We start from the raw sequence: 24,494 nt of genomic DNA on the forward strand, positions 1-24,494 counted from the left end.
AATACTGATATAAAACAATACACTCACTATAATTCAGGTCAGAAAGTTGCTTTGAGACATGTGCCTCGCAAAACTGCATTGCACTGCCACATGTATGTTCAATATTTGGCACGTCTATGCTTTTCTGAAGTTGTTCGAAATCTATATTGCCAGTGTTAAACTTTTCAACTTCGTCATGCTTATTTTTTAAACAGAATACATTTCAGATCATTAATACCATCGATCTAGTGAATCGTTATCATTGTTTTAAACATTACATTTTGATTTCGTTTGCGCATTCAACCTGTACACCGAAATAAATGTCAGGCAAAACTACATTTTTATTAATTTAAAAACTACGCATGTACCAATATTTATACCATGACAAGAAAGTTATTTCATAACAAAAAAGGTTATCTTACATTAATGCCAGATATCTAGTGAATCATTATCTCTTTTTTTTTTCAAACATAACGTTATAGGTTATAAAAACAATTGTGTCAGTACTTCTTGATTTCGTTTGCATAAATGTAAGACAACACTGAATTTTGTGTTCATTTAAAAACTGTAAAACTTGTACCAATATTTATTCCATAACAAGAAAGTTATTCCATAACAAGAAAGTTATTTCATAACAAGAACATTTTCGTCCCTTTAAACTGTAGGATCATTTGCATTACAATAAATTAAGGAAAACTGACACTTCAGAAACACTATCTGATAGAAATTAATGTTAACTACCTTCAGTAGTGTTCACCACCTTAGAATGAAAAAAACATAGCATATTGACCTGAACCATATTTTAAGCTAGTTTAACTACAACCTTTTCACAATAAAATAAAAAGGATGTATTTTTAAAAAGCGTACTAATGTGGTAAATGGAGTCAGTAAGCATAAGTTTAGCAAAATGTTTTCATAATCCAGTTTTGATTAGTAATTTTGCATTTTTTCTAGTGATGTATTTTCATTTTTACATTGCATTGATTTTGATGTGATGAATTTGATCAAAGGTTAACTTGAGTATTTGTTTATATTTTGAATTCAAATATGAGTTTTTATTTTCATATACTGGAACAAAGTGTCAATTTTTCATTAACACGAGCAGCATCTATGCAAAAGCACAGATTCCTGTACAGTAGGACCAGTAAATAAAATTTATTTGACACACTATTTTAAAACAAAGCGAAATAATAAACTTGTAACTGTTTAAAAAGACACGCTTTGTTGTATTTCTACACCTTCAATTGGGAGGAAGATAGATGCATCATATCACAAAAATGCATATGCTAGTACACTGCATTTTTCAGGAATGTGAACCTTTCCAGCACGTAAACTGTAGGTATTTCTAGTGCGACATTTATGTTCCGCACTATGTCTGTATTGTAATGCACTATACTAACTATTATGGATAATAATGGAATCCCGGGGCCGATTCGAAATAAAAAATGTGGCCATACATACATTATTTAACATCACTGCCTTGTGTTTCGCCGAGTAATTCTAACAATGCGTTTTCCAAGCGCAATTGTGTGTTTTATGTGATTTAGATATAGAGACTTACAGGTTACTGTCCCATCGTTTTGTAATATATCAGGCGAGGTTTAGAATACTATAACGGCGAGGCTTGTCGAGCCCTTATTTTATTCGTGCCGAGCCTGATATATTACAAAACGATGGGAAAGTAACCTCATTTTTTTGTTTATCATATCACATTTTCCAAAAATTCTGCAAAACAATCCATTTTTTATATTTAATATGTACGGATCCCCGCTGATTTTGCTGATCCGGCATTTACACGATGACATACATGTAGCAACGGCGTTCGAAAAGACGGCACGAATTATCGCTTATTTTAAACATCGTTTAGCGGAAAAAAAGTTGTTTTCACAATGAATACACCCGCTTTTATTATAAACGTCTTGAATTTGATATCAGGAATGGACTGCAGCGACAAATTTAATCGAAGAACACACTTCACCGAATAGTTTGGAGACGCCATTTTGGAGTTGTACATTGAAATTGACATTTTGATGATGGTGTCAATAATGACATAAGCGTGTTTAATCGTTTGTTTAAATAGTTGAGGATTAGCCTACAGATATCATTCGTCTTGACTTTCTGTGCCCCATTTGCGAGTGCAATGACTATATCGGTATTTAAGATTTATTGCCCCATTGATGACGTCATTTAACTTCTGTAGTGCGAGCTGTGTTGATTATTTTTAAATGAATGCTTTTGTGATTTATGACTTTAAATTGGAAAAAAAACATGTACGTTCTTGGTATCAAATTGTTTGTTTTGTTAAACCTGATTTATGTTGATAGAAATTGTTGACTTTATTGCAAACCCCACGTAACTCCAAACATTGACTGATATATGAACTTCCTGTTGACCATGATATAAAAAATATATCAGGCATTGTTATATCAAGCAGATATCAAAGCGGTGGTATGATAAAACGTAATAATGTGCGGGGTAAAATGAAAACATCGTGAATTATTAAAACACATTTGGCGAATACCATTGTTATTGTTTGCATTTGCTTAACACATAATATGTACATACAATAAAGTTAAAGAAAGTTGTGTCCTGAAGACATTCATTTGATAATGACGTGACCACTTTGATTTCCTTTGACTCTGTATTAAACTGTAATCCTTCGGTAACTGTATACTGTACTATAATCATCCAATTCTTTACTATATTATAATTGGTCCACTATTGTACAATCATTCGACTATATACTGCATTATAATCCTTCGAATCCATAATTTATTGTAATAAATCGACCAAGTTATTAAGTATTATCCTTCAACTATATACTATACTATAATAAACATGAAGCTCGAATGTCAAATGAAATAATGCACTTGTACAAATAAATTGTTTAGAAAATCTTCCATCATTAAAAACGTACTTTATTCTTAAACGTCGACGATATTAAAAAAGTTTCTGAACAGTGTGCTGTAGCTACGTGTTATTTTCTCTTCCTTATGCTGAATCAGCTTTTTTTATGTCATGTTAATTCATCACTGATGCAAACAATTTCACACAGTTGTGAAGGGTGTACTAATCCGTAAATAATGGAAATCAACATCAAACTTGTAATAAACAACACATCTCTCTAATAGACATACAGGCACTTTGTGATTACGTTTACACGATATATATTCTTGATAAACAAAACTAACCACTAATGAACATTGACAGTAACTAATTTATTATTACCGATGTTTAAAGACGGATTTTCAGTATATCTCTCTTTGGGATTACTTTGAATAATCGATTTACATTATTGATATACACATACCATTCGAGCGTTAAAGTGTTTGTGAAAGACGGAAAACATGTTTAAAATGCATCGCTTGTTCTTTAGATAGCATCAAAGCAATTAAATAAAGCAAACTAATAAAGAGCTTATGAAATACTGCAGAATATGTTTCTTTTAATTGCCTAGTGTGATTGCAAAAGCATGGCAGTGTATCACTATGGCCTACGCGCAGACCTGAGTTGATTGTGTTTGCGCCGTATTTAACATTGTGAGACGATTTTCCATTGAATGATTGGAAAACCATGAAGTCAATGTCGAGTGATACTTCAGACGGATGGTACAATGCATTGAGTGTATTGATAATGTTCCTAAACGTCGCACGTGTAGTCAAGTCCATTATTGATTTAACTCGTTCGAACTTGACTAAGTATATGTTGAGTATTTTTAAATATCTTTAAAATACTATAAAAGGGTTGTTTACATCAAATTAATTCGAAAGACATTTACAAATGCGTATATCATTGTCGTTTTTTAATGAATTTACGACTTTGGTATTCCGCACTTCTATTTAAAACAAGACCTTACACGGCCGCAGATCATTTATAGCAATCGTGTGTACTGTGTTTAAATAACTTTTCCTTTAGATGTTGACATGAAAAGACAGGTGATTATCAATGTTTATGGTTGTTATAGACAATATCAAAGTAGGACCGTCGTAACGGTCGTCATTATTACATCGTTTAGTTGTAATAATAATGATAATAAAAAATGTATAGACTTAAAGTGGAACTCAAAATCAATAGACAGTTGTACTCTGTTTAATATGCTAGCATATTTATAAATACTGTATGCCAAAGGAATAGTTCAATTCATAAAGCTTACTGACGGCCCCATCTCAAATATTCATTGATTGATAATACATGTCATCCATAACAGCATTCTAAAACCTGTCCGTACATACATAAGTTAAACAAACAGGATTATAACAACAATGTTAAAAGAGCCCACATTCAAATAAACGTCTTACGAAACGTCGAGAATATGTATGATTTATCTTTCAAATAGCTATTCATGGAATGTAGAGTTGCTACTAAATACTTTGATTGGCTTAAAGGCGACTTCTAATACGCAAAATGTCCGATACTCTTTCGTCGTTCTTAACTATACGTTCTGGGAAATGCAGGACACATGAAGATATTATTTAGGTTAGGATTCTTCTAACCCATGGGGGATGATCTTTTTTGGTCGGAAATATTCTATGTGTTCATGGTTGTAACAATTGAAGCAAAGCAGAAATTTACTGACAGACAGCATTATATATTGTCTTGTAAAAAGTCACTTGTAGAAAAGTTATATTCTCCAAAAGATTCAAACTTTGTTCTACCACATAGAAACATGTTCATAATGGCAGTTGTCTTACATCGTGTTTGTTACTTAAAGAATTCAATTGAATATTACAACCCATGCATATATAAGTTATATCAAATACAAAACCAATATTTTAAGAGAATTGTTCACAAATTGCGAAATGACAATTATAATCCTTTTTACAAAGATTTGTTAATGATTGTTTGGCAAATGATATTTTTTATTCAAAACCACGTTTTGATAATGAGATCGCTGATGCAGTTTGAGTTTCCCGTTGTTTCAGGTATCTTTTACCCGTAAAATCTATTAAATAACACATTGCTGAAGGTGAGCTATGTCTACCAATTTATGTATATTGAGATATCCGTGTAAGGTAAATTGCAACATAGGTATATGGTTTATGCTACGACTTAATGGTTGATAATTCTTGTTAATACTTTTTTAATATTCAACCGGTGATGAACAGGACTGTAAGTTTCAAGTTTTGTGAATGGTTTTCGCAACGTTAATGTTTCGTTTACATATGAGCAAGTTTATTTGCGTTAAATTTCTTTTTTTTTAAATAACGCAATACTATATTTAATTACACACAGTAAATACCTGGTAACTTCAAAACTAATGTAACAACGACTGTCCATTTTTACTTAATATAACAGTCATGTCAACTAAATGTTTGAGCTGTGAAAACATACAGAATTAAAATGAATACATGAAAATATGTTCTGTTTGAAGTAATTTTTTACTTATATTTGTATGTCTTATTAAATGAAAACAATACCATGTTCTTGAGATCCTTTTACCAGCATGTATTTTAATAATGTATACGTATGTGGACGATATAAATTGGAGAACGACAGGGCACAGAGACACTACTAACATTCAATGCATGAGTATTATTTGCATCATCATTTATGCACCATCGCATTGTGTTGGTTTATCAATTTTAGCCAACCCTAACCCATACTTAAGCGCGAAATACATTGTTAAAGCCTTAAAACCAGACAAACTTAACAGCACGGCTAACCCCAAAAATGTGTTTTTTACTCAAAGTGCAATAAAATACCTCCTCATAATTCAATGAAATCTGGGCAATTGTTATGTTAGAGGCATATACAAAACTAATTGTTATTTATTGTGTTTTTTTCTATGTAAGTCATCATTATAATGTTGTCAGAAAAGCAATATTATTCGCAAAATACTTATTGATAATATATTCCTAACCTTAAACGTCCAAAACGATAGTCTACGGAAAAATTATTTATCGTGGTAATATTTTCAAAAGTAAAGGTTCAAGATAGTTCAAATGTATTTATAAAGTCATTATGCATGAAAATGTGACCGGTAGCTGACAATTTTTTTGTAATTGAATTCCACGTTGCTAACCGAGGAAGACATCTTAAATCTTAAATCGTTTGTCCTCTTTTCCAAGGTGCCTATACCACATGACTTTTTCGGCTATGTGTGGGACAATCGGATGTCAACAAAACGTCATTTCAGGATCGTTTTTGATAATGTCATCATTAATTCAAAACCATTTACAAAACACAAAGACGAGTGCCCGGTCATTGTCAAAATACACAACCTTGTTAAGTTTGCGCAAATATAATTAAGTATTTTTGCCAAAAAGTGCAACCGCGTGTTTGAAAACACATGAAGTGAAATGTTATGTGTGGTATATTTTTTATTGAATCATTAAAAACGTTGATTATAATATAGTCGAAGGTTTAAACAATAGGGCGGACATTGTAATACTTCATAGAGAAGCTACTTACATTGTATGTTTGCGCAAATACATCTGATTCGGAGTGTGTGTATAAAAATGTAATAATGCTATGTGTGGGACACATTTTTTAAATGCTATGTTTGGTATTCAAGAATTTACCCTTCAGTTTTACATTTAATCTGAACACAGATTTGTAAGAATCTAGAGTATAAGTCGGTACTGAAAATATATCAAATTAAACAAATGTTACATTATGGAATACATAAGTAATTGTGTAATGTTTAAACAATATATTTTTACTGAACATAATTTTTAAATAAAGCACACTGTATAATTTTTATCCAATCAATTGTCTTTTTAACAAACATGTTATGTTGAAATATAATATTTTATTTTATTTTTACTTATTGTCTTTGAATAAATATAATGATTGATATTTCAGCCTGATGTTTGAATTCGGTCCATTTTTTAATGAATGAAAACGAAAGTAAAAGCGTTTGCTTTAAAACGGGTTTTACTTCTGTTGTATTTCAGACCTGACAAGGATTAGTCGAAGGATTTTTAACGTATTTAAGGTGCGAAGCTTTGTAAGAATTGCATGAACACCATCAAACCACACGGAATGTGTTATGCGGCAAGTTAATTATCAAAACCACAGTGACAGAGACAGGGACCAAGCTTCATTCCGTGATGTTTATGGAAAGCTATTTCAACTAACTATGCAAACATACCATTTAACATGTATTTTTGCAATATCAATACAAAGTGTATGTATTGATAGTTATGTATATTTATGGGTTTTGTATCTGTGTTATTACCGAAATTGATTAGATGAATATAAAATCTGATTATGTATGTTAATAAAACAGGTGTTTCATAACAAATAACACTATAAATATAATGATGCTTCTTTGTGGTCTATTCCAATATGATCTACATATGCATATCTTAAGTATATACACATAAACACTTCATTAATTATAACATTACTTTATATCTAGCATGCACATGTTACAATAGAAATTAAAGGACCAAATACATAAAGAAGTACATCAGTATGCACAAAGTAATTGTTATCAGTCAATTTATGAATTTGCAAATCTTGCTATACAAACATATGAATGCCCCAATTAAGTCGTATCAAATGGCCAGCGCCAAAATGTTTTGACTTGCGGGGGTTATTATACCGACAAACATATTGAATTGCATTAATACTTCATTAACTCAAATTCAAATGAAATCTGAATAACTGAAAATAGTTTAAGGTGTTTAAGATGTTTAATGAAAATACTCATTCGCCCCGGTCATGAAAGGGCGCTGCAAGATCTTGTTACCACTGCACCAAGTAAGAAAACATTTAATGTTGTTCAATTTGTTGAAATATCAAATTTGTATTTCATGCTTACTTAGATTGTTTTTTGTTTCACTGCAAAAGTTGCGCCATCTGGTTTTAAAACAAAGAATATTTTAAACTTTTGAACATTTAATATATATGACAACGTTTCATTAATCACTATATCAGTACGTCTATTGAAGGTGCTTTCGAAAATACTTTAATCTTCATGAAAAGAAAAAATGCAAAAGAAATAAACTGTAGAACTTTAAAAATATGATGCGTGATATATAAGATAGCTCAATAGGATTTAGATACGAATACACGATTTTCAAGACAAAAATGTTATTGATCCAATATATATATATATATATAGAGAGAGAGACCGTTCCATAATTAAGTCATTACATAATTATCTCCCCTGAATTCTCTCCGCATCCGCCATTACACTGCTGCTTAACAATCGGTAACATATATAAGTGAGCACCGATTATTCAACGGATGAATTTCTTTCTAAATTAAATTAAATGCAATATTTTTCATTTGATTATTTGCATCAATCTTTAAATCGTGTATGCCTTTGCATTCCAGTGTTTAATTGCCCCTTTGTTCTGCATAATCCGATTATCTCGTTTTGATCAGATATTGTCCAGACTTAACTAACCACATGGTGTTATAAACCACACTGGGTGGCAGATGACAGTCTGGTCATTAAACACAATTGATGATGCCACCATGTCTCATCTTCCTGGTAGTATTAAGCAGTCATTAGGTAAGATAATTTACCTCCGACATACTTAACAGTTGCGTAAATAAGGTATGTTACATATTTTAGAAATTAAAAGTTATGTCCAATATAGAATGTCAGAAATTGTACACCGTAATGATACTAGCCCGTTTAATTTATGAAAAGTAAATTATTAAAAAAAATATATAAAAATAAAACATTTAACGTATTTAGCGGGTATCGGTTAATTAAAACTACGTCATTCGTATGCAGATTTGATGTTACGGCAATGCACGAACGATATCATAAAACAATAAATTACATTTGACACCAAACAAAGGTAAAAAATATTTAAAAAATATATATATATGTATATAAATATATGTGTGTTAAAATGTTAGATATGTGTCACTCATACTCACTAGTAACGAGTTTTCAATATACATGAGTACACAGTTCAATTTGCATCATATGAAGTTGTGTTTTTTCAGTTGTATGTTAATATTCCTCAATAGCGTCATTCTTTGTACAAAACCCATCAAATTAAAATTACATGTAAATACTGTCATGTCCTTTGCTTTTAATATGGCTTTGTAGTATGTTTATTTTCAAAGCACTCCTTACACTTTCTAACACTCATTTATTTATCACACTAGCGTACTCATGCCATTGATAATTAAATTTTTATAATTAGATGTATAACTATTGTAATTTATTGAAGCTTTTCTGCAAAAAAATATTACGGCTTATGCATAGAGCTCTTTATTGTGTCAAATTGTCGGCCTTTCAGTCTTCAGATAATCTTTAATTTGATGCTTATGCCGCGTTTTTAAAGTTGCAAATAAATGTATTAATAAATTCGTTTGGCGCTCAATAATATATTTTTGAAATATTATTTTGGTGTTTTTTTATCGGAGATTGTTTGTGTGGATTAATTGACTAAACATTTGGTGTCGTTATCCATATGTTTTGCGTTACTTCAAAGACCTATAAAATACAATTTTTAGTATTTTTAGCTTAAAAGCTGTTAAATGATTCAAAGATGAAAATATAGATATATCACATAGATCGCATTCTCTTCATCTTCCGAATAATCACATAAAAGGTCGTCAAGATCAATATCACTCTCTCATGATAAAAAGCTCGTTTTTTAACGTGACAAATTTCCATCTAAAAAAAATAAATATAAATCCAAACCACAAGTTTTTATCTCTGATATCAGTAAGAACAAGAAAAATAATGGAAGGCGTATCAAAAATATCATACTTAATATAATATGTAATGATTTTGGAATGTAGATTTTTACCAAATGAGATCAATTACAAACAATTAGCGGTAATTAATTGCGCGATAATCTTTTATAAGTATTAATTTAAATATAATCTGCTTGATGTTGCGGCTATTAAAATCAACACAACGATACATGCGTGAATTGTTTGTGAAACGTTAAAAGTAACAAGTCTAATCAAAGACATAGTATGAGCGACTGAACCGGCAAATTTTCGCCGATGATTACCACTTGATTACAGATAAAAAAACAAATACACGAAAGCATTTTAAACATTTTATTTGTAACAATCAATCTCAACTTCAAACAATCATTTAAACAACAAAAATGTGATAATTGCCTCACATTAATTCATTAAGTGATTTATTTATCCGACAACGGTGAAGCGGGTATTCTATACGTCTTTGGCTTTTGGAATCGCAGACTCGCACAAGTTAGCAGCAGTGTAATGGCGGACTGTCACGTGACTGACAATATGGCGGCGGTCAATTTATCGATTATGGAACGGTCTATATTGTCTATTTGTTTTTAAAAATGCTGTATTATCTATTTATGCTTATTTAATAACTGTCGTTACGGTTAAAATGCTTACACATTCCTGCTAAAAACACACAGCCAGAAGTTAAACTGATATTAATTAACTATGTTTTTATTATACTCTATGTAGAATTATTTCTACTTCTATTTCAATATTATGTACAAAAGACATTTCAAAGAATGCCAATATGTATCCATTTGTTTAAACACTTAATAGAAATAAATGTGAAATCAATATGATTTGGTTAAAACACCAAGCAATTAATATCCGACGCTTTCATTTAGATTGATATAAACACAGACAGATTCAAATGCATGTAGGACTGAATAAGAAAAAGTAAGTGACATGATTTACAGTAAATTAAAACATACAAAACAAATATGTTTTAAAGAGTCTTCCTTTTAGAAAAGTAAGTCTTTTTGCATATGTTACAACTATATATTAAACCTTGAAACAAAAATCGATAATCAACAGTGATAGCAATCTCTTGCACGACGGTTACATTACATTCACCTCTGTGTTGGGCTCAGAACGGACTATTGTTATGAAAGCGTCTCATTCATGTCATGATCATACCAAGCGTTCATCATTGAGGTTACAGTATACTAAACAATCTCTTGCACGACGGTTACATTGCATTTACTGCATTAAAGAAAACCATCTCATACCATGATATCTTATATCAGTCTTAATTAATTATTTTAAAATTGATATGGTTTTTTGTTGTTAAGAAACCAACATACATACACACGTCGAAGCAATTCCTAACGTCACTCAATAAACATTATTTTCCATTATTAACATATGTAAAGTGCGTGGAATGATTCCATCTGCGTAAATGGGCAATAAAATAGTTCCAAAGAGTTGCATTAAAACTCGCAAGTATTTGCTCGATTTATCGTACATTTAAAAGTCATATTTCTTAATTTAATGCATGCGATCTTAAATATCCAATCAAATATACATTGAATGCGTTTGTTCGGTTTTAGCTATTTTATAGACAAAATGGCTTGATGAGCCTTTCGCAGAGTTGTATGTGAGAGCAAGGAACGACAACTCTGCGTTGAGATTGCAGTGATAGGTCAAACATTGTATTATGGACATTTAATGACTGCAATCCATAAATGTCCTGTCCTGAAGACATTTCCACGATTTATATAACGGATAAGCGTCTTATTTTATTGGGGGATGTAATATTTGTTTGGCATTCATCGATAGGGCTATGCAACACAGGAATTATTCTGGCTTCTACGGAATATGCTCAATATTAAACAGTAATATATAGAAGTTTTGTGAACATATATAAATAATATTTGATCGTCACTGATAAAAGTAGTGAAATAATATTGCCCAGTACAATGTGTTGCTGCAAATTATAATGCAAAAGGAATGCAATAGTATTGCACTTTATTGACCAGAAATGCGCTCAGAATTGCGTCGGTTTGTAAGATGTTTCAGCATTGTGGAATGTGTTGCCATAGAATGATCGAATATTCAGCAAATCATTGTCGAACGCTTCCGTTGGATGATAACTATTTGTATGTGTATGTACAATTGCTAATGTTTTTTAAGTGTATCATATTTATTAATGACAATTTTTCATATGCTATTTCACTCGTATTTGATTAGCAGGCTTTATAAGTGAAGGTTGTGGCATAATGTAAAATGGGTTTTGCATCCTTAAACGTGCTTGGTATTCCTACATGAATTATTAGTAAAACAAAAACATCATCTGTAAGATGAGTAAGATCAACTGAATCAAAACAACTTCCTTCAGAAACAGAATTACTTTGCTGACTTTCTCACAATTTAAATCAATATTGAGATTTATTATACATTGTCCTTTATCGTGATTCAAGAAAATATTATTCAATTAATGTAGATGCTTACTTTGACGATACAATGTGCACTTTACCAGGCTATTAGTTGTTGTTGTTTGTTCGTATGCATAACGTTTTATTCCATTGTGTAATAAAACATCAAATATTATAATTGATAGCAGTGATACTAGCAATTATTTCATTATTTTGTCGATGGGTTATAATTTTATCAATATGTTGATTATATATGCCATTGTTTTAAGTATAGCGTTCTGTTTTGTAAATGGAAAATGTATATACATTTCCCCAACTATAAACCAATAAACCAATTGCACTCATATTTTGATTCAGGCTCCCTTCTCAAATGACCCTAAATGATTGATTACAAGCACGATGTCCATATTTATCAACATAGTTGTCAAGACAACACTAAGCATACATGGCCATTTCCTAAACTCGAACGAGATGTTTTATGTACAGAAACGTCAACCGAAACAATGAGCATTGTTTATGATTTAGCGAACAATTACCGATTACAGAAAAGTGAAGATTCTAATAAAAGTTTCGGTACTTAAAACGTATGGTTGTCTGGGGAATCGTTGATTGTTAGCGGAATTGATTCGGACCAATTTTGTCCGGGTAAGTTTCTCAAAACAAAAGTACAAAATAAGTATATCTTTGATAAACAAATACAATCTTCAAAGCGTTGTCAAACAGTTTGTTTTTCCTGATTTGGCCGCAACTCTCCAACATCAAATCGCATAACATGACTATTATTTAAGACTGTACCAACACAGTATATTTTTGTGTAATAGGCTCTGCCAAATTTGGTAATATACTATCTTTTCAAATCCTTTTTTAAGATTTACATATCTCTTCGTGTTTATGTCATGGTCATAATCATGTCATCACTTAGCGAAACATATTGTGAATATTTGATGTTTTAGAGATTCATCACATTTAACCATATTAGTTAAAGAAAATAACTGCATAACTGCAGTTACAAATATGGGCCTATACAACTTAATACAATGGCTGAGCTTTTCTTGTTCGGCCTTCTATTATACATTAAAACGTTATAATCCTGAGCAATATTATCACATAAATTCTTTTCTTTAGCAAGGTAATTATCAAACAAAAGATTTGCCGGAGCAATAAAATGCTTATACGACTTTTCAACAATTTATACTTAATGCACAATGATTATCACACAGAAGCTCTGACTGGGCAATATAATTATCACACGATTTATCACAAAACAAATACTTAATACACAATCAATTCGAAGATGAACACACGCACAAAACAGAGTGACATGATGGTCCCCATATCTCTTCACGAATCCATAAATACCTCGGTGTTCAGAAGATGTCATTTGAAAAAAAAATACAAAGCAAATTTTAGCTATAGTAAACTGCTTTAGCAGTGAACGATCAGAACAACTAAGATATTATGTGTATGGTTCCACGTAAGTATCATTTTTGTGATGGCCAGTATCAAAGTAATGATCCCTCAAACAAGGTACTAAAATGTAGGTCATGTATTGTAAATTAATTTTAAAGCAATTAAACATTGAATGACATTTCAAATCATCAAAACATAAATTCCCCAGTAATAATGATGACGTCACCATAAATTATAGTACAGAACATTTCAGTTGACCAAATAACTGTCATTTCTTGCTGCACGGCAAAATTACTCAATCCCAAGTAATTCACATGAACGAGAGATATGCTGACTACGAATTAAACGTATGTATTCTTATACAAATTATGTATTCGTATTGGATTTTGGTAATTTCTTGCCGTTCCAAACGATTTGCGACAAGGAAAAAAAAAGTGATGTCGCTCGCAATGTACAATATTCAAATTTGACAAAATGAACACAAAATCCGACTCCTTCGAGTAAGAACTTCAATGAACATGCAAAATGCTAACCGCATTGTCTATCTAGATCAGCACCATGAAAGCGATTTCAGGACTTATTCGAAGGATAATCTTTATAATGCTCAAATGTACACTATATAATTTGTGTGAGGTCGCGTATTAGGAAACAACGTCTCCAAGAAGAGTCTATATGTGAAATAAAACACGACTCTTTTAAGCTCCATTTTGATAACTCTCCTGTCAGTTTACGAATCCCCGGCAATACAACTAATGGTTTAAGCGATTCCTGATTGGAGATTTATAAGTTGGTTTATAGGACGTCATTCAAAGAACGTTACATGTGTATAACTTTATTTGTATTGTTATTCTTGACTGTTCAAGAAGTTAGCGTAGCGCTAGCACTGTAGTCTGTATAAGCATGCTTTTATAATAATTGATCTAAACATTTTTAATGAAATTGTATTCCTGTTTACATATATAAATACGCTGCGACAACGGGGGAGTGTGTGGTTGATTGCCATTCTTTGATGGGCTTTTCAATGCACTGTTTTCTAACATGCTCTATACAGTGTCAACTGAAAATGAATAAAGTGAAAGCTTTGCCGCACTAACAGAAAGGCACCGTAATGTAGCACGATCCTCTTTTCATGTAGCAATTGACAAATCGACAAACAGCCACATAAGGCTCAAACAACAAGACAAATATTACAAAAAAAGCAACATAAAAACATGAATGAAACATTTTTCGGACAATCTAACATTAAACATGTAAATTGCAAAATGAATGCAATCGATTGAAAATGAAGGTAAATCTAAATAAAATAAAACAATCGGTTGCACGAAAACATATTGTAATTAAATGGTTTGTTTATTTAGTTATAATGAGATATTGTTTATTGCAGTAAAATGCACGTGCTAAACCCCGCTCTAAAAGAAAAATAATAAATGTAGCATGTATATAAATGTAATGAAACAACAAATTGTATATTTGGTGATAAATGGCATAACCACGCCTACAAAAATAATTTGATAGGAAACGTAATTCAGAAAACATTTATAGCATGTCAGTTTTTCAGTAGCATCAATAAACGTGACGTCATTCATTTTCTACGATTGTTGTTTTCAATGAAAGTGACGTCATTTGCAAAATACTTATGAATGAAAACGACGTCACATGTTTTTACAATTCAATGACGCCACTAAATAGTGAACTTTGTACTAAGAAGGGCGGAGTATTGAAAAATATAGTTCACGTCCTAAAGCTTGAACCAAATCAATCAGAATTGTGTTAGAATCGAAATAATATTTTTCTATGATGGTTTGTTGTCGAATAACCCACAGTAAGTTGTATAGATGCATGTTATCAAATCACTCGTGCTTCGCACTCGTGATTTAATTCCCACGCATCTATACTTCTTACTGTAGGTTATTCGACAACAAACAATGGTAGAAAAATATTATTTCTTAAGGACGTATGCGGCAGTTTAGTTTCACACAAATATTTTTTTTACTGAAACACCGGTTGCGTAATAAGTGCAATATATTTCGGATATTCGGATAAAAAAGAATGTAAACAATGTTAGAACGAAAGAACAACAAAACATCCTTTAAATGAACGCAAGGTAAAAACAATGGACAGTTTTTGTCCATGAAAATTTAATACCTTTGATATGCCCCTTTAAAGGGGCCGTCAAACAGATAAAGCGTCGTATTGACGCGAAACGATATTTTGGAAAACTACGAGGATTGCTTTTATAGCTAAAAAATACATTCGAGCTAATCATGAGCGTGGATGGTCGAGTGGTCTAGGCGGGAGGCTATTTACTCCAGGAATCCAGGGGTCAGTGGTTCGAGCCCTGTTGAGGGTTACATTTTTTTACTTTTTAAAAATTGTATTCTTGTTTTTTTACTGGAGATTTTTAGATCAAATGTTTATATTTACCAATATAAAGCATTTTAAGTATTTAATGACAAGCTTCGCTACATCCCTAAATCTGTTGAACGGCCTCTTTAATATATTGTATACATCTTGTGTTCAGTTATTTACTGTATAATTCTTCTTTTACTCATATTGCAAAACATAATTTGGGTTTTTCATTTACATTTAAATCTACTTTTTCATTGGCATACAGCAATACATGTACTAGTATGTGTTTTGACCTGCACCATGTACATGGTTTTCACTGTGTTTTTAAATTGTATTTTAAAACATGAAGTTAAACTGCATTTGTGAACAAACGACCCTGGTGACCTATTGTTTTCTTTTTATATTTGTATTAAGTCATAACTCATTAAACATTTAGGTAAATTTGAAAAAATTTAGGTGGAGGAAGTCATGTTAAAATAAAAATGACTTTGATGTATTTTATTTATTTTCAAATGTGAAATTATGTTGTTTTTTGTTTATGTTTAAAAATAAATAAAAGGCATGAATCAATGGATTCATGTTAGAAAAAAATAATTAGCAGTCAAACTAAATCAGTATTACATTTTTTTTGTGAGAAATAACCGTTGTTTTCAACACTTTTCTGATTAATTTACTCTAGTTTTTATGTTATTACCTTATTGGTGAATTGTTATTGTGCTGAAATATGCTTGTTGATCAAGTGCGAATAAAAAATGAACAACACTGGTGATTCATTACTTTTATTTTATTTTTCTATCCACAACAGATGGTTCTATCTAAATACCAAAAATTATCAAATTCTAAGTGGAGCAAAATTTGCGTTAAAACTGCCGCGTACGTCCTTAGATACAATATATATGCGATTGACATTAAAGCGAGATTATACGCGTTTAAAGCGGGTATATACGATTTTTTATATGTGTTTAATTGTAATATATTGATAAAATATGTTACAATAACACAAAATAGGCAAGAAAAATTATACATTAAAGCCGAATTTCATAAAATGCAGCAAAGACAATTTAGCGCCCCGAGCCGATAGTGACGTACATAGTTTCCGACAATAACCGAAGCATTCGTCTTTGTATTATAAACCGTTAAACTACGAGGGGTGTTCCAGAAGTTCGTGGAGTTTCGCTATAACTTATTAGTTTGCTGGTTAAAGTCAATGAAATTTACATATTATACAAACCAATGATCACGGACTTTATATATAAGCTAAAAATGCATGAATTCCATAAAGCGCGTTTGAAACGCGTTGCCATAGAGACCTCAGTAACGACATGCGGCGCACGCGTGTATTTTATTATAAGTATGAGCGTTACGCGAATTTAAATTTGGTTTAAATGTCGTTGATATACAGAATTTACGGCAAATTTCACGTTACAGCGCCTAAGTCCTCCTTACAGCCCGGATTTGGCCCCTATGGACTTCCGCGTCTTCCCAGAAGTTAAATCACAGTTGCGCGGTATTCGCTTTGCAAGTTAACAGGAACTTACAGTTGCAGCAAAGCGAATCGTGTTGTCTTTCGACGCTGACTGGTATAGAGACACTTTTGACAAGTGGATTTCCCGACACATAAAGTGCATTCGCGTTGGAGGTGATTATGTGGAAAAGATTTGACAGTTGTTAACTTCATAACGTCATTGACGTTGAACAGAAACGTTACACGTGCGTCGGTGTGCGCATTGTGCACATGTTTAAATCTCTGATATATATCTATTATTTTATGTATTTCCATGATATTTGGAGAGTAGATTTGGAAAGGACGAAATATTCTGAACATGCTATTTGTTTGTCCATTTATGTTACCAAATGAAAGTTATAGCGAAAATCCACGAACTTCTGGAACACCCCTCGTAAGTTTAGATGCACATCGTACATGTATAGTATACATGCTGGAGAATTCGGCTGTACAGCCGTTTTCAATTTCAGAATTAAATATCTGGCGTATTTCGCATTTTTCGACACATGTTCTTCTTAACTGATATTTTAATTTATATTGAAATAAATATATAATAAGTTTTTTACACGGTTTATATAAATTCATAAATATTTGACAAAATCGTATATACCCGCTTTAATGTGTTAAATTGTAATATATTGATAAAATATGTTCCAATAACACAAAACAGGCAAGAAAAAATATTTATTGAAGACGAATTTCATAAAGTGCAGCAAAGACAAATTAGCGCCCTCAGCTGATTATGACAAAGATATTTCATACATATTTTCCTACAATAACCGAAGCATTCGTCTTTTTATTAGGATCAGAGTTGGTGTTTGTGTGTCGTATGAATATTTAACGTTGCAGCAATTCAAAATAAACCGTTAAAATAAATTTAGATTCACATCGTACATGCATGAAATACATGCTGGCTAATTCGACTGTACAGACATTTTCGATTTCTGGCGTATTTCGTTTATATATCGACACAGGTTCTTCTTAACTTTTATTTCAAGCTATATTGAAATATATGTATATAATACGTTTTTTACAAATTTTATATAACTTTATAAATATTTGTCAAAATCGTTTAATCTCGCTTTAAAAAGTTGACAACAGGAAACGTTTTGAAGTGGCAACGGCACATTCTTCCGACACATATGATAAATATACTTTTAATCTGACACTAGTTGCATCGGTCAATTTGCCACTAGTTGGGCTTGCAATGGGTGACTTAATGGTCACTAGTTACAACGACATTTTGTTACATAATTTATTTGTAATTTGTCGCGTGTATAATGAGTAATTTATGACTTGTTTAACCACCATATGTGATTTATGATACGAACTGACGATTATTTACGGTCGATGTGTTGTATTTGCAATCGGTTCACTTGGGACATACTGGTATTACTTGATGGTTGTTAAATCATTTATGTAAGACGGCAAAGTGAAACTTATATATTTAATGTTTTGAAGTAGGGTCGCTTGTTTTATAGGTAGACGAACATGTGTTACATGCTAGGTTTCATTTAAAAAGTTTAGTGTTTCAAAAAGATTAGGAAATGAAAATGGTACCCTTCATGACGAAGTATACATTATTGCTATAACTCGTGTAAATTGGACTGTATAACTAGCATTTGTGGTTCGGGAAATATATACTTAAAGCAGACCTGTCTCTGAGAATATATTGTTATATAAATATTATTTATGTTTTTGTGTGCAGGTGAATATGAATTTAGTGTTTTAATGCTAATTTAGAATAAAAACTGAACATAACTGAACAAATACAAACACCTAGTATAGCATGTTATGAGTACAGCAGCACATAATACACAGCACTAAAGTAACACTGAGGGCACAACCTTAACACGAAGCCGATAAGGAAGCGATGTATTTAATGGAGCAAAATGACGTCCTGGACCAACACGGAAGAGCGATAAGGTTTGTTCAGCGTTCCTCTGGTTAAACGTTGACTTTTTCTATCACGATTTCTTCTCTGTAGTCGCTTTAGTTTCAACTGGTTCCGTCAAGTGGTATTTAATTAAAGCCTTGACCAAATAATGAATGTAGTACCACTTTGTTGGTAGAAAAAGATCAGAATTATGCCTGATTGCTGACTAATTGCACTTAACTAAGCTTTAAAACAGTATTCAATAATATGACGATGAATACACCATTAAAATAAATAATACAAAAAGCGAAGTAAGATGTATACACACTGCCTGTATTTAAACCGGATTACTTAAACTCATTAATAAATAGTGACGTTCTTATGTTTGCAATGGGGTATTGCACATTCAATTTATGTTCACAAGTCGTATACAGCATTCATGATGCAGAATATATAACTGAAAAAAATCGTTTGGACCTTCATAGGGGTTGGTTAAACGATGTCTTGAATCGCAAGATGTCAACAATGGCTGAAAAAGTTTAGAAAACAGAAACAAAATGTCCGAAAGCGGAATGAACAAGTGCCATCGGGATGAAAACACATATACTTCTCGCAAGTGCACTTATTATATGCGACTTAGACATTCAAAAACCACTCATAGCAAAGATGTCTTACTTTTAAGGGAAAAAGTATATAACTATTTATTTTATTGTCTTACGATGATTTGTTTTATGTTGTTGCACGTTTGAATCACGATATATAAATTCGAACGCATCAGAAATTAACCTCTGTGAATGTTGTCATGAAACTGTGTCTTGAATTAAATTACGTTTTAGACTGAACATTCTAAAAACAACATAACTGAAAAACTACCATTATATGAATACAATCAACAAGGAGTACATGTGGGAAAATTTGATACGTAAATATATTTTAATACTATGAGCCCGTAGTGCATGTTTCTATAGCTAAAGGACATAAAATTGATATATTAACTATGATAAGCGTATATCACACGCTTGAAATGTATATTTAAACAATAATCGTTTTAGATCGATCAAGAGTTACAAAGCAACATAATAATGCATTCAGCGGAGTAGTAATCTACTGTGAGTTAACGTCCTCTGGTACATTTTATCGTAAAATAAACAGAACATATACACATGCATTGATTTGAACAGTATGATAAATCGCATTATCACCCAGCGGTAATACTTCATCAGAATCCATCAGATGTTCTGGATATATATATTGCTTTTTGATACCATTACTCCAACTGTTTGTTTTTTATTTTATAGTTTGGTCTCTTAAATTTAATGTATATATGCAATAGTAGACTCTTATCCTATTTAACTAATATTTATAATTTAATTTTACAAGCACACGACGATTAACGCATGATATAATTTTCTTCGAATTACGATAGCGAACGCATCTAATCATTGTGATTTTTTATTTATTTTTCCTTAAAGTAACAAAACACAAAGCGCTTACAAGCGACAACTCAATTTGCGTTGTGTTCTGGCCTGTTTTATTTCGACCTCGAAACAACATAATTCAATTACGATATTGAATATCTATTTGTTAGTCTATTGAGATGCATTTGCATCGGCCCTCAATACAATGTGGTGCCTTCTGGTGGTCTTGACAGTCAATAGTTCCTCTACAATCACCAGTGACGCCACACTCTGCGGACATTAGAAAAATTAGATAAGTGCAGGTATCTAAAAAGCATGGTTTGGTAGATTTTAGTTATTAAAGTTTTATTTATTTAAGTTAACATATACAAATCTTCACCATTTTGGTAACTGAAATACATCCTTTTAACTATCGACACGCATATCATACAAATAGAACGTTGTTATTAAACTTTAGCATAGGACAATACTGTTTCGGATGTAATCATTACATTTCGAATCATCATTTTCAGAAATTCGTAAGGTATATATATTGAAGAAATGTAAGTTGACCTCTAGGTGTTCCACATGAGCACCAGCCATGACATATGCCGTTGTTGCACTCTTGCGGCCAGTCACATGTGATGTGATGGTCTAGATGAAGACATAGGGTTTCGGTACAGTCAGCCACTGTATCACAGTTTTCCGACCACACAAGGGCTTAAACGTGAAAAGCATAGTAATACGTTGATGAAGTTGTTTTAATACTCGCCACCAAATCTTTAAAGACCATTTAAGCATTCCTCGCATAGAGGATTATCAAAGCACATATAATCGATACGTTACATGGGCGGGATATCAGGTAAACACATGAAAATCGTTTATTTAAGGTAACTATCTAACGAAAACAGTACTTTATATATAACAGCAAGACGATACATACACAAAATGACGATTGATATTGAATTCTGTCTTTCTTTAATATTCGGTGTTAAAAGGTACTGGTTTTACAAGTTTAAAGACAATATTAAAGTGGTGCATTATTTTATGTGTTAACTGTATTTAATTTATTCAAAGCCGTGTATCTCCAGAAAATAAACTTTAACAAAGAATACAGCTTAATTTGAAATTTATATTGATTATATTTATAATGATCTTGCATCTAAATGGTACACCTTGTTTTAATTTTGTTTTATCATATTCGTATTGGATACTTGAACCTTGTAATCGTAAGTACAACTTAAAATCAAGACGCACGTACGTTTTCGTAATAAAAAAAGGTTCTGCCCGAATAATATTCATGCTTATATAGCCGACGTTTGAGGTATACTTTAAAATGAAAGTTTGCCAATGTTGTTTTCTACAAAGTGATATTTTTAAGTGTATTCGTCGACAAATAAAACAAGATAAAGCGTTTCAAAACCAACAAATAAAGATCTGTGAAAAGAATACCAATATAAAGAATAGCACAATAAATACAGGTTATGTTTTAACCGAAAAGACAATTGTTAAAACTTGTTGTATTCGAGCGTAAATAGCTAAGCCTGTTATTTATTTATTTTTTACCAGTTCGCAAGGTCGAATTTAAAGGGGCCTTTTCACGGATTTTGTCATGTTTTGAAGTTTGTCATTAAATGCTTTATATTGATAAATGTAAACATTGGATCTAAACAGCTCCAGTAAAAAAATCAAGAATAAAATTAAAAAAGGAAAAAAGTAGCCCGCAGCAGGGCTCGAACCAGTTACCCCCGGAGTCCTGGAGTAAACAATTAGACCGCTCAGCCATCCTGCCAAGCATGTACGAGTGACGTATTTTATACTTTATATAATCAGTCTTCGTACGTTCACAAAATTAAATGACAACAACAGAACTCTCCAAATTATTAAATCGTTTCGCGTTGCAACGCTTTATAATTTTCAGGTTTTTAAATCGTCAAAAGATGCATATAATGGCTATATTAGACCATAATAAATGTTCAGTATTTCTGTTTCCTCACAAATATCATAACTAAAACGAAAATTTGCGAATCTGAATCAACTTTTTTCAATTTTGTCAATTTAGTCAAACGTGAAAAGATCCCTGTAAATATATTCAAATGTGTAAACACGTACCAATACACCCAAAAAGAGCCAATGCCAAAAAGCAGACCTTCATGTTTTCAAATGTCCGGACGAATGTCGAGAACATGTGTAGTTGATACTGATATATTTCAGCCATTGGTCAAAATACTGATAGCAGCGGGGTCAAGACACTTCTAACTGTATTTACAAACCTCTACCAACGCCGATAGAGCACGCCTTATCGTGCTCATCTGTCACAAATGTCCATGTTATTCTACAGCAAGCTACTATACTTCGCAATTCAAAATAGGATTAAAGCGACATCATTAACACCACGTATGCTAAACCATAATGTAACTATACTTTCCTGCTGCTAATATTTACATAAACGGTCGAATGTTTCACCCGTTTTACATGTTCTAACCATCACTTAAACGGCTAATAACTTAGCCACGCCTTTTGTTACGACGAGTATATGACACGTTGTTGTTTTTTCTTTCAGTGCAGAATTTTATTCACTCCGTAGAATATTACATACATATGTAGAATATTGTATACAATCATACAAAGCTTTTTATGAAGTATTATGAATTTCATAAAACAAAGTATTTAATTTACACAGAACAAATTCCACTCTTTTCTGATACATTTCGCCTAAATAGGCTTTTTAAAAGTTTGTTTTAACAAATTAACTACATTGATAACTAAATAAAGTATTTAATGTACAGCTTTTTGATGGGTACATAAATATTATATAATAAATACAATTGTAGTACATTCAACATTCATTCATATAAAATTATAATTGTGTTCTAGTTCAAGTATTTTACAACAACAACAAACACTAGGTTGTACAAAAGAAACTAAATTAACGTTGAATATATGTATGTATATCATTTAACTTAAAATATTGCACATTAGAAAATAAAATACTAAGTGCTAAATTGCATTGTATACGAAAGCTGATAATGCAGAGTTTATAACAACGACAACAAATTAATATGGTATAAGCATTATTTACATTATGTGTTATGATTAGTTATGTCATTTGAGATGTCAGTAAACATTTTAAGAAGGGACCAGATTTTGAATTATTCTTCTGATTTAATTGTATTTTTGTAAATTTTAAAAGTTTGTTTCATTCTGTTTACACGTTTTAAATGGATTCTGTTTTTTCTTTGACATTAAAAGATATACCGTTTAAGCTCTAGGCATACTATATTTAAATCGTTCATGTTTGGATAAATAATTCCAAGTGCTACATTCTGACATGTAATGTGAATATGTATCCTTGGTCTTCTTCTACGAACAGTATCGACAACAAATATAATAATTTCTTGGGTATATGAACAATACCAGAACAAGCGCATTATATTTATATTTCCAAATTACAGAATGTACAAAGATTATTTGCAACCATTTACCTGTTAAACCTAAGGGATTTCGTTCCCAATATTATTTTGACTATTCTGCACTGGGGCCATCTGATATGAAGAATTGTTTACACACAAATATGTGCATAATAATGCATTACGTCAACAGTTGCAGCACTCCTTTTGTATTCGGAATTTCTTTCATTTCAAAGCTATTTAACTGTTGTTGTTTGTTTAAATAAGTTGTGAATAGAAAGCCACATGCATGTACAACTGTGTCGAGTTAAATTGATGATAATCAATAAAGAAAACGACATGTTTCAAAATATTCCTATTGAAAATGATTGTTATATGTGTTTGTATATATTGCGCACTTTTGTTTATGAATCTACGCCAGTTTTGTTTGTTTTGACAAACATGTTATGAAATACCTTTAAGTATATGTTCTGCAAAATTCGTTGTATCATTCTTTGAGGAAAAATA

At 31.6% G+C, this 24,494-nt stretch overlaps 1 protein-coding gene and 1 long non-coding RNA gene across 2 annotated transcripts in view; one reads left to right on the plus strand and one right to left on the minus strand.

The window, feature by feature from the left end:
• LOC127836362 (uncharacterized) overlaps nucleotides 1-24,494 on the plus strand; it is a 501,905-nt gene that overhangs the window by 207,524 nt on the left and 269,887 nt on the right. The gene's annotated exons all lie outside the window — the stretch shown is intronic.
• On the minus strand, nucleotides 20,695-22,857 carry LOC127836359 (uncharacterized). The gene is made up of 3 exons (XM_052362953.1): nucleotides 22,690-22,857; nucleotides 21,151-21,297; nucleotides 20,695-20,868 (listed from the first exon to the last, which is right to left on the minus strand). The coding sequence occupies exons 1-3, from the start codon at nucleotides 22,793-22,795 to the stop codon at nucleotides 20,765-20,767; spliced, it is 357 nt and encodes a 118-aa protein (XP_052218913.1). The 5' UTR covers nucleotides 22,796-22,857; the 3' UTR covers nucleotides 20,695-20,764.

Source organism: Dreissena polymorpha, chromosome 6 (assembly GCF_020536995.1).
Source record: "Dreissena polymorpha isolate Duluth1 chromosome 6, UMN_Dpol_1.0, whole genome shotgun sequence".
In the NCBI taxonomy this organism is placed as follows: domain Eukaryota; kingdom Metazoa; phylum Mollusca; class Bivalvia; order Myida; family Dreissenidae; genus Dreissena; species Dreissena polymorpha.

Excerpts from the sequence above, each read along its gene's own strand:
- LOC127836359 (XM_052362953.1), bottom strand. The coding sequence starts at position 22,795 with ATGGCTGAAATATATCAGTATCAACTACACATGTTCTCGACATTCGTC. Across the intron at positions 21,298-22,689 it reads GGCTCTTTTTGGGTGTATTG|CCCTTGTGTGGTCGGAAAAC; the intron begins GTACGTGTTTAC and ends TTCACGTTTAAG. Across the intron at positions 20,869-21,150 it reads CTCATGTGGAACACCTAGAG|AGTGTGGCGTCACTGGTGAT; the intron begins GTCAACTTACAT and ends TAATGTCCGCAG.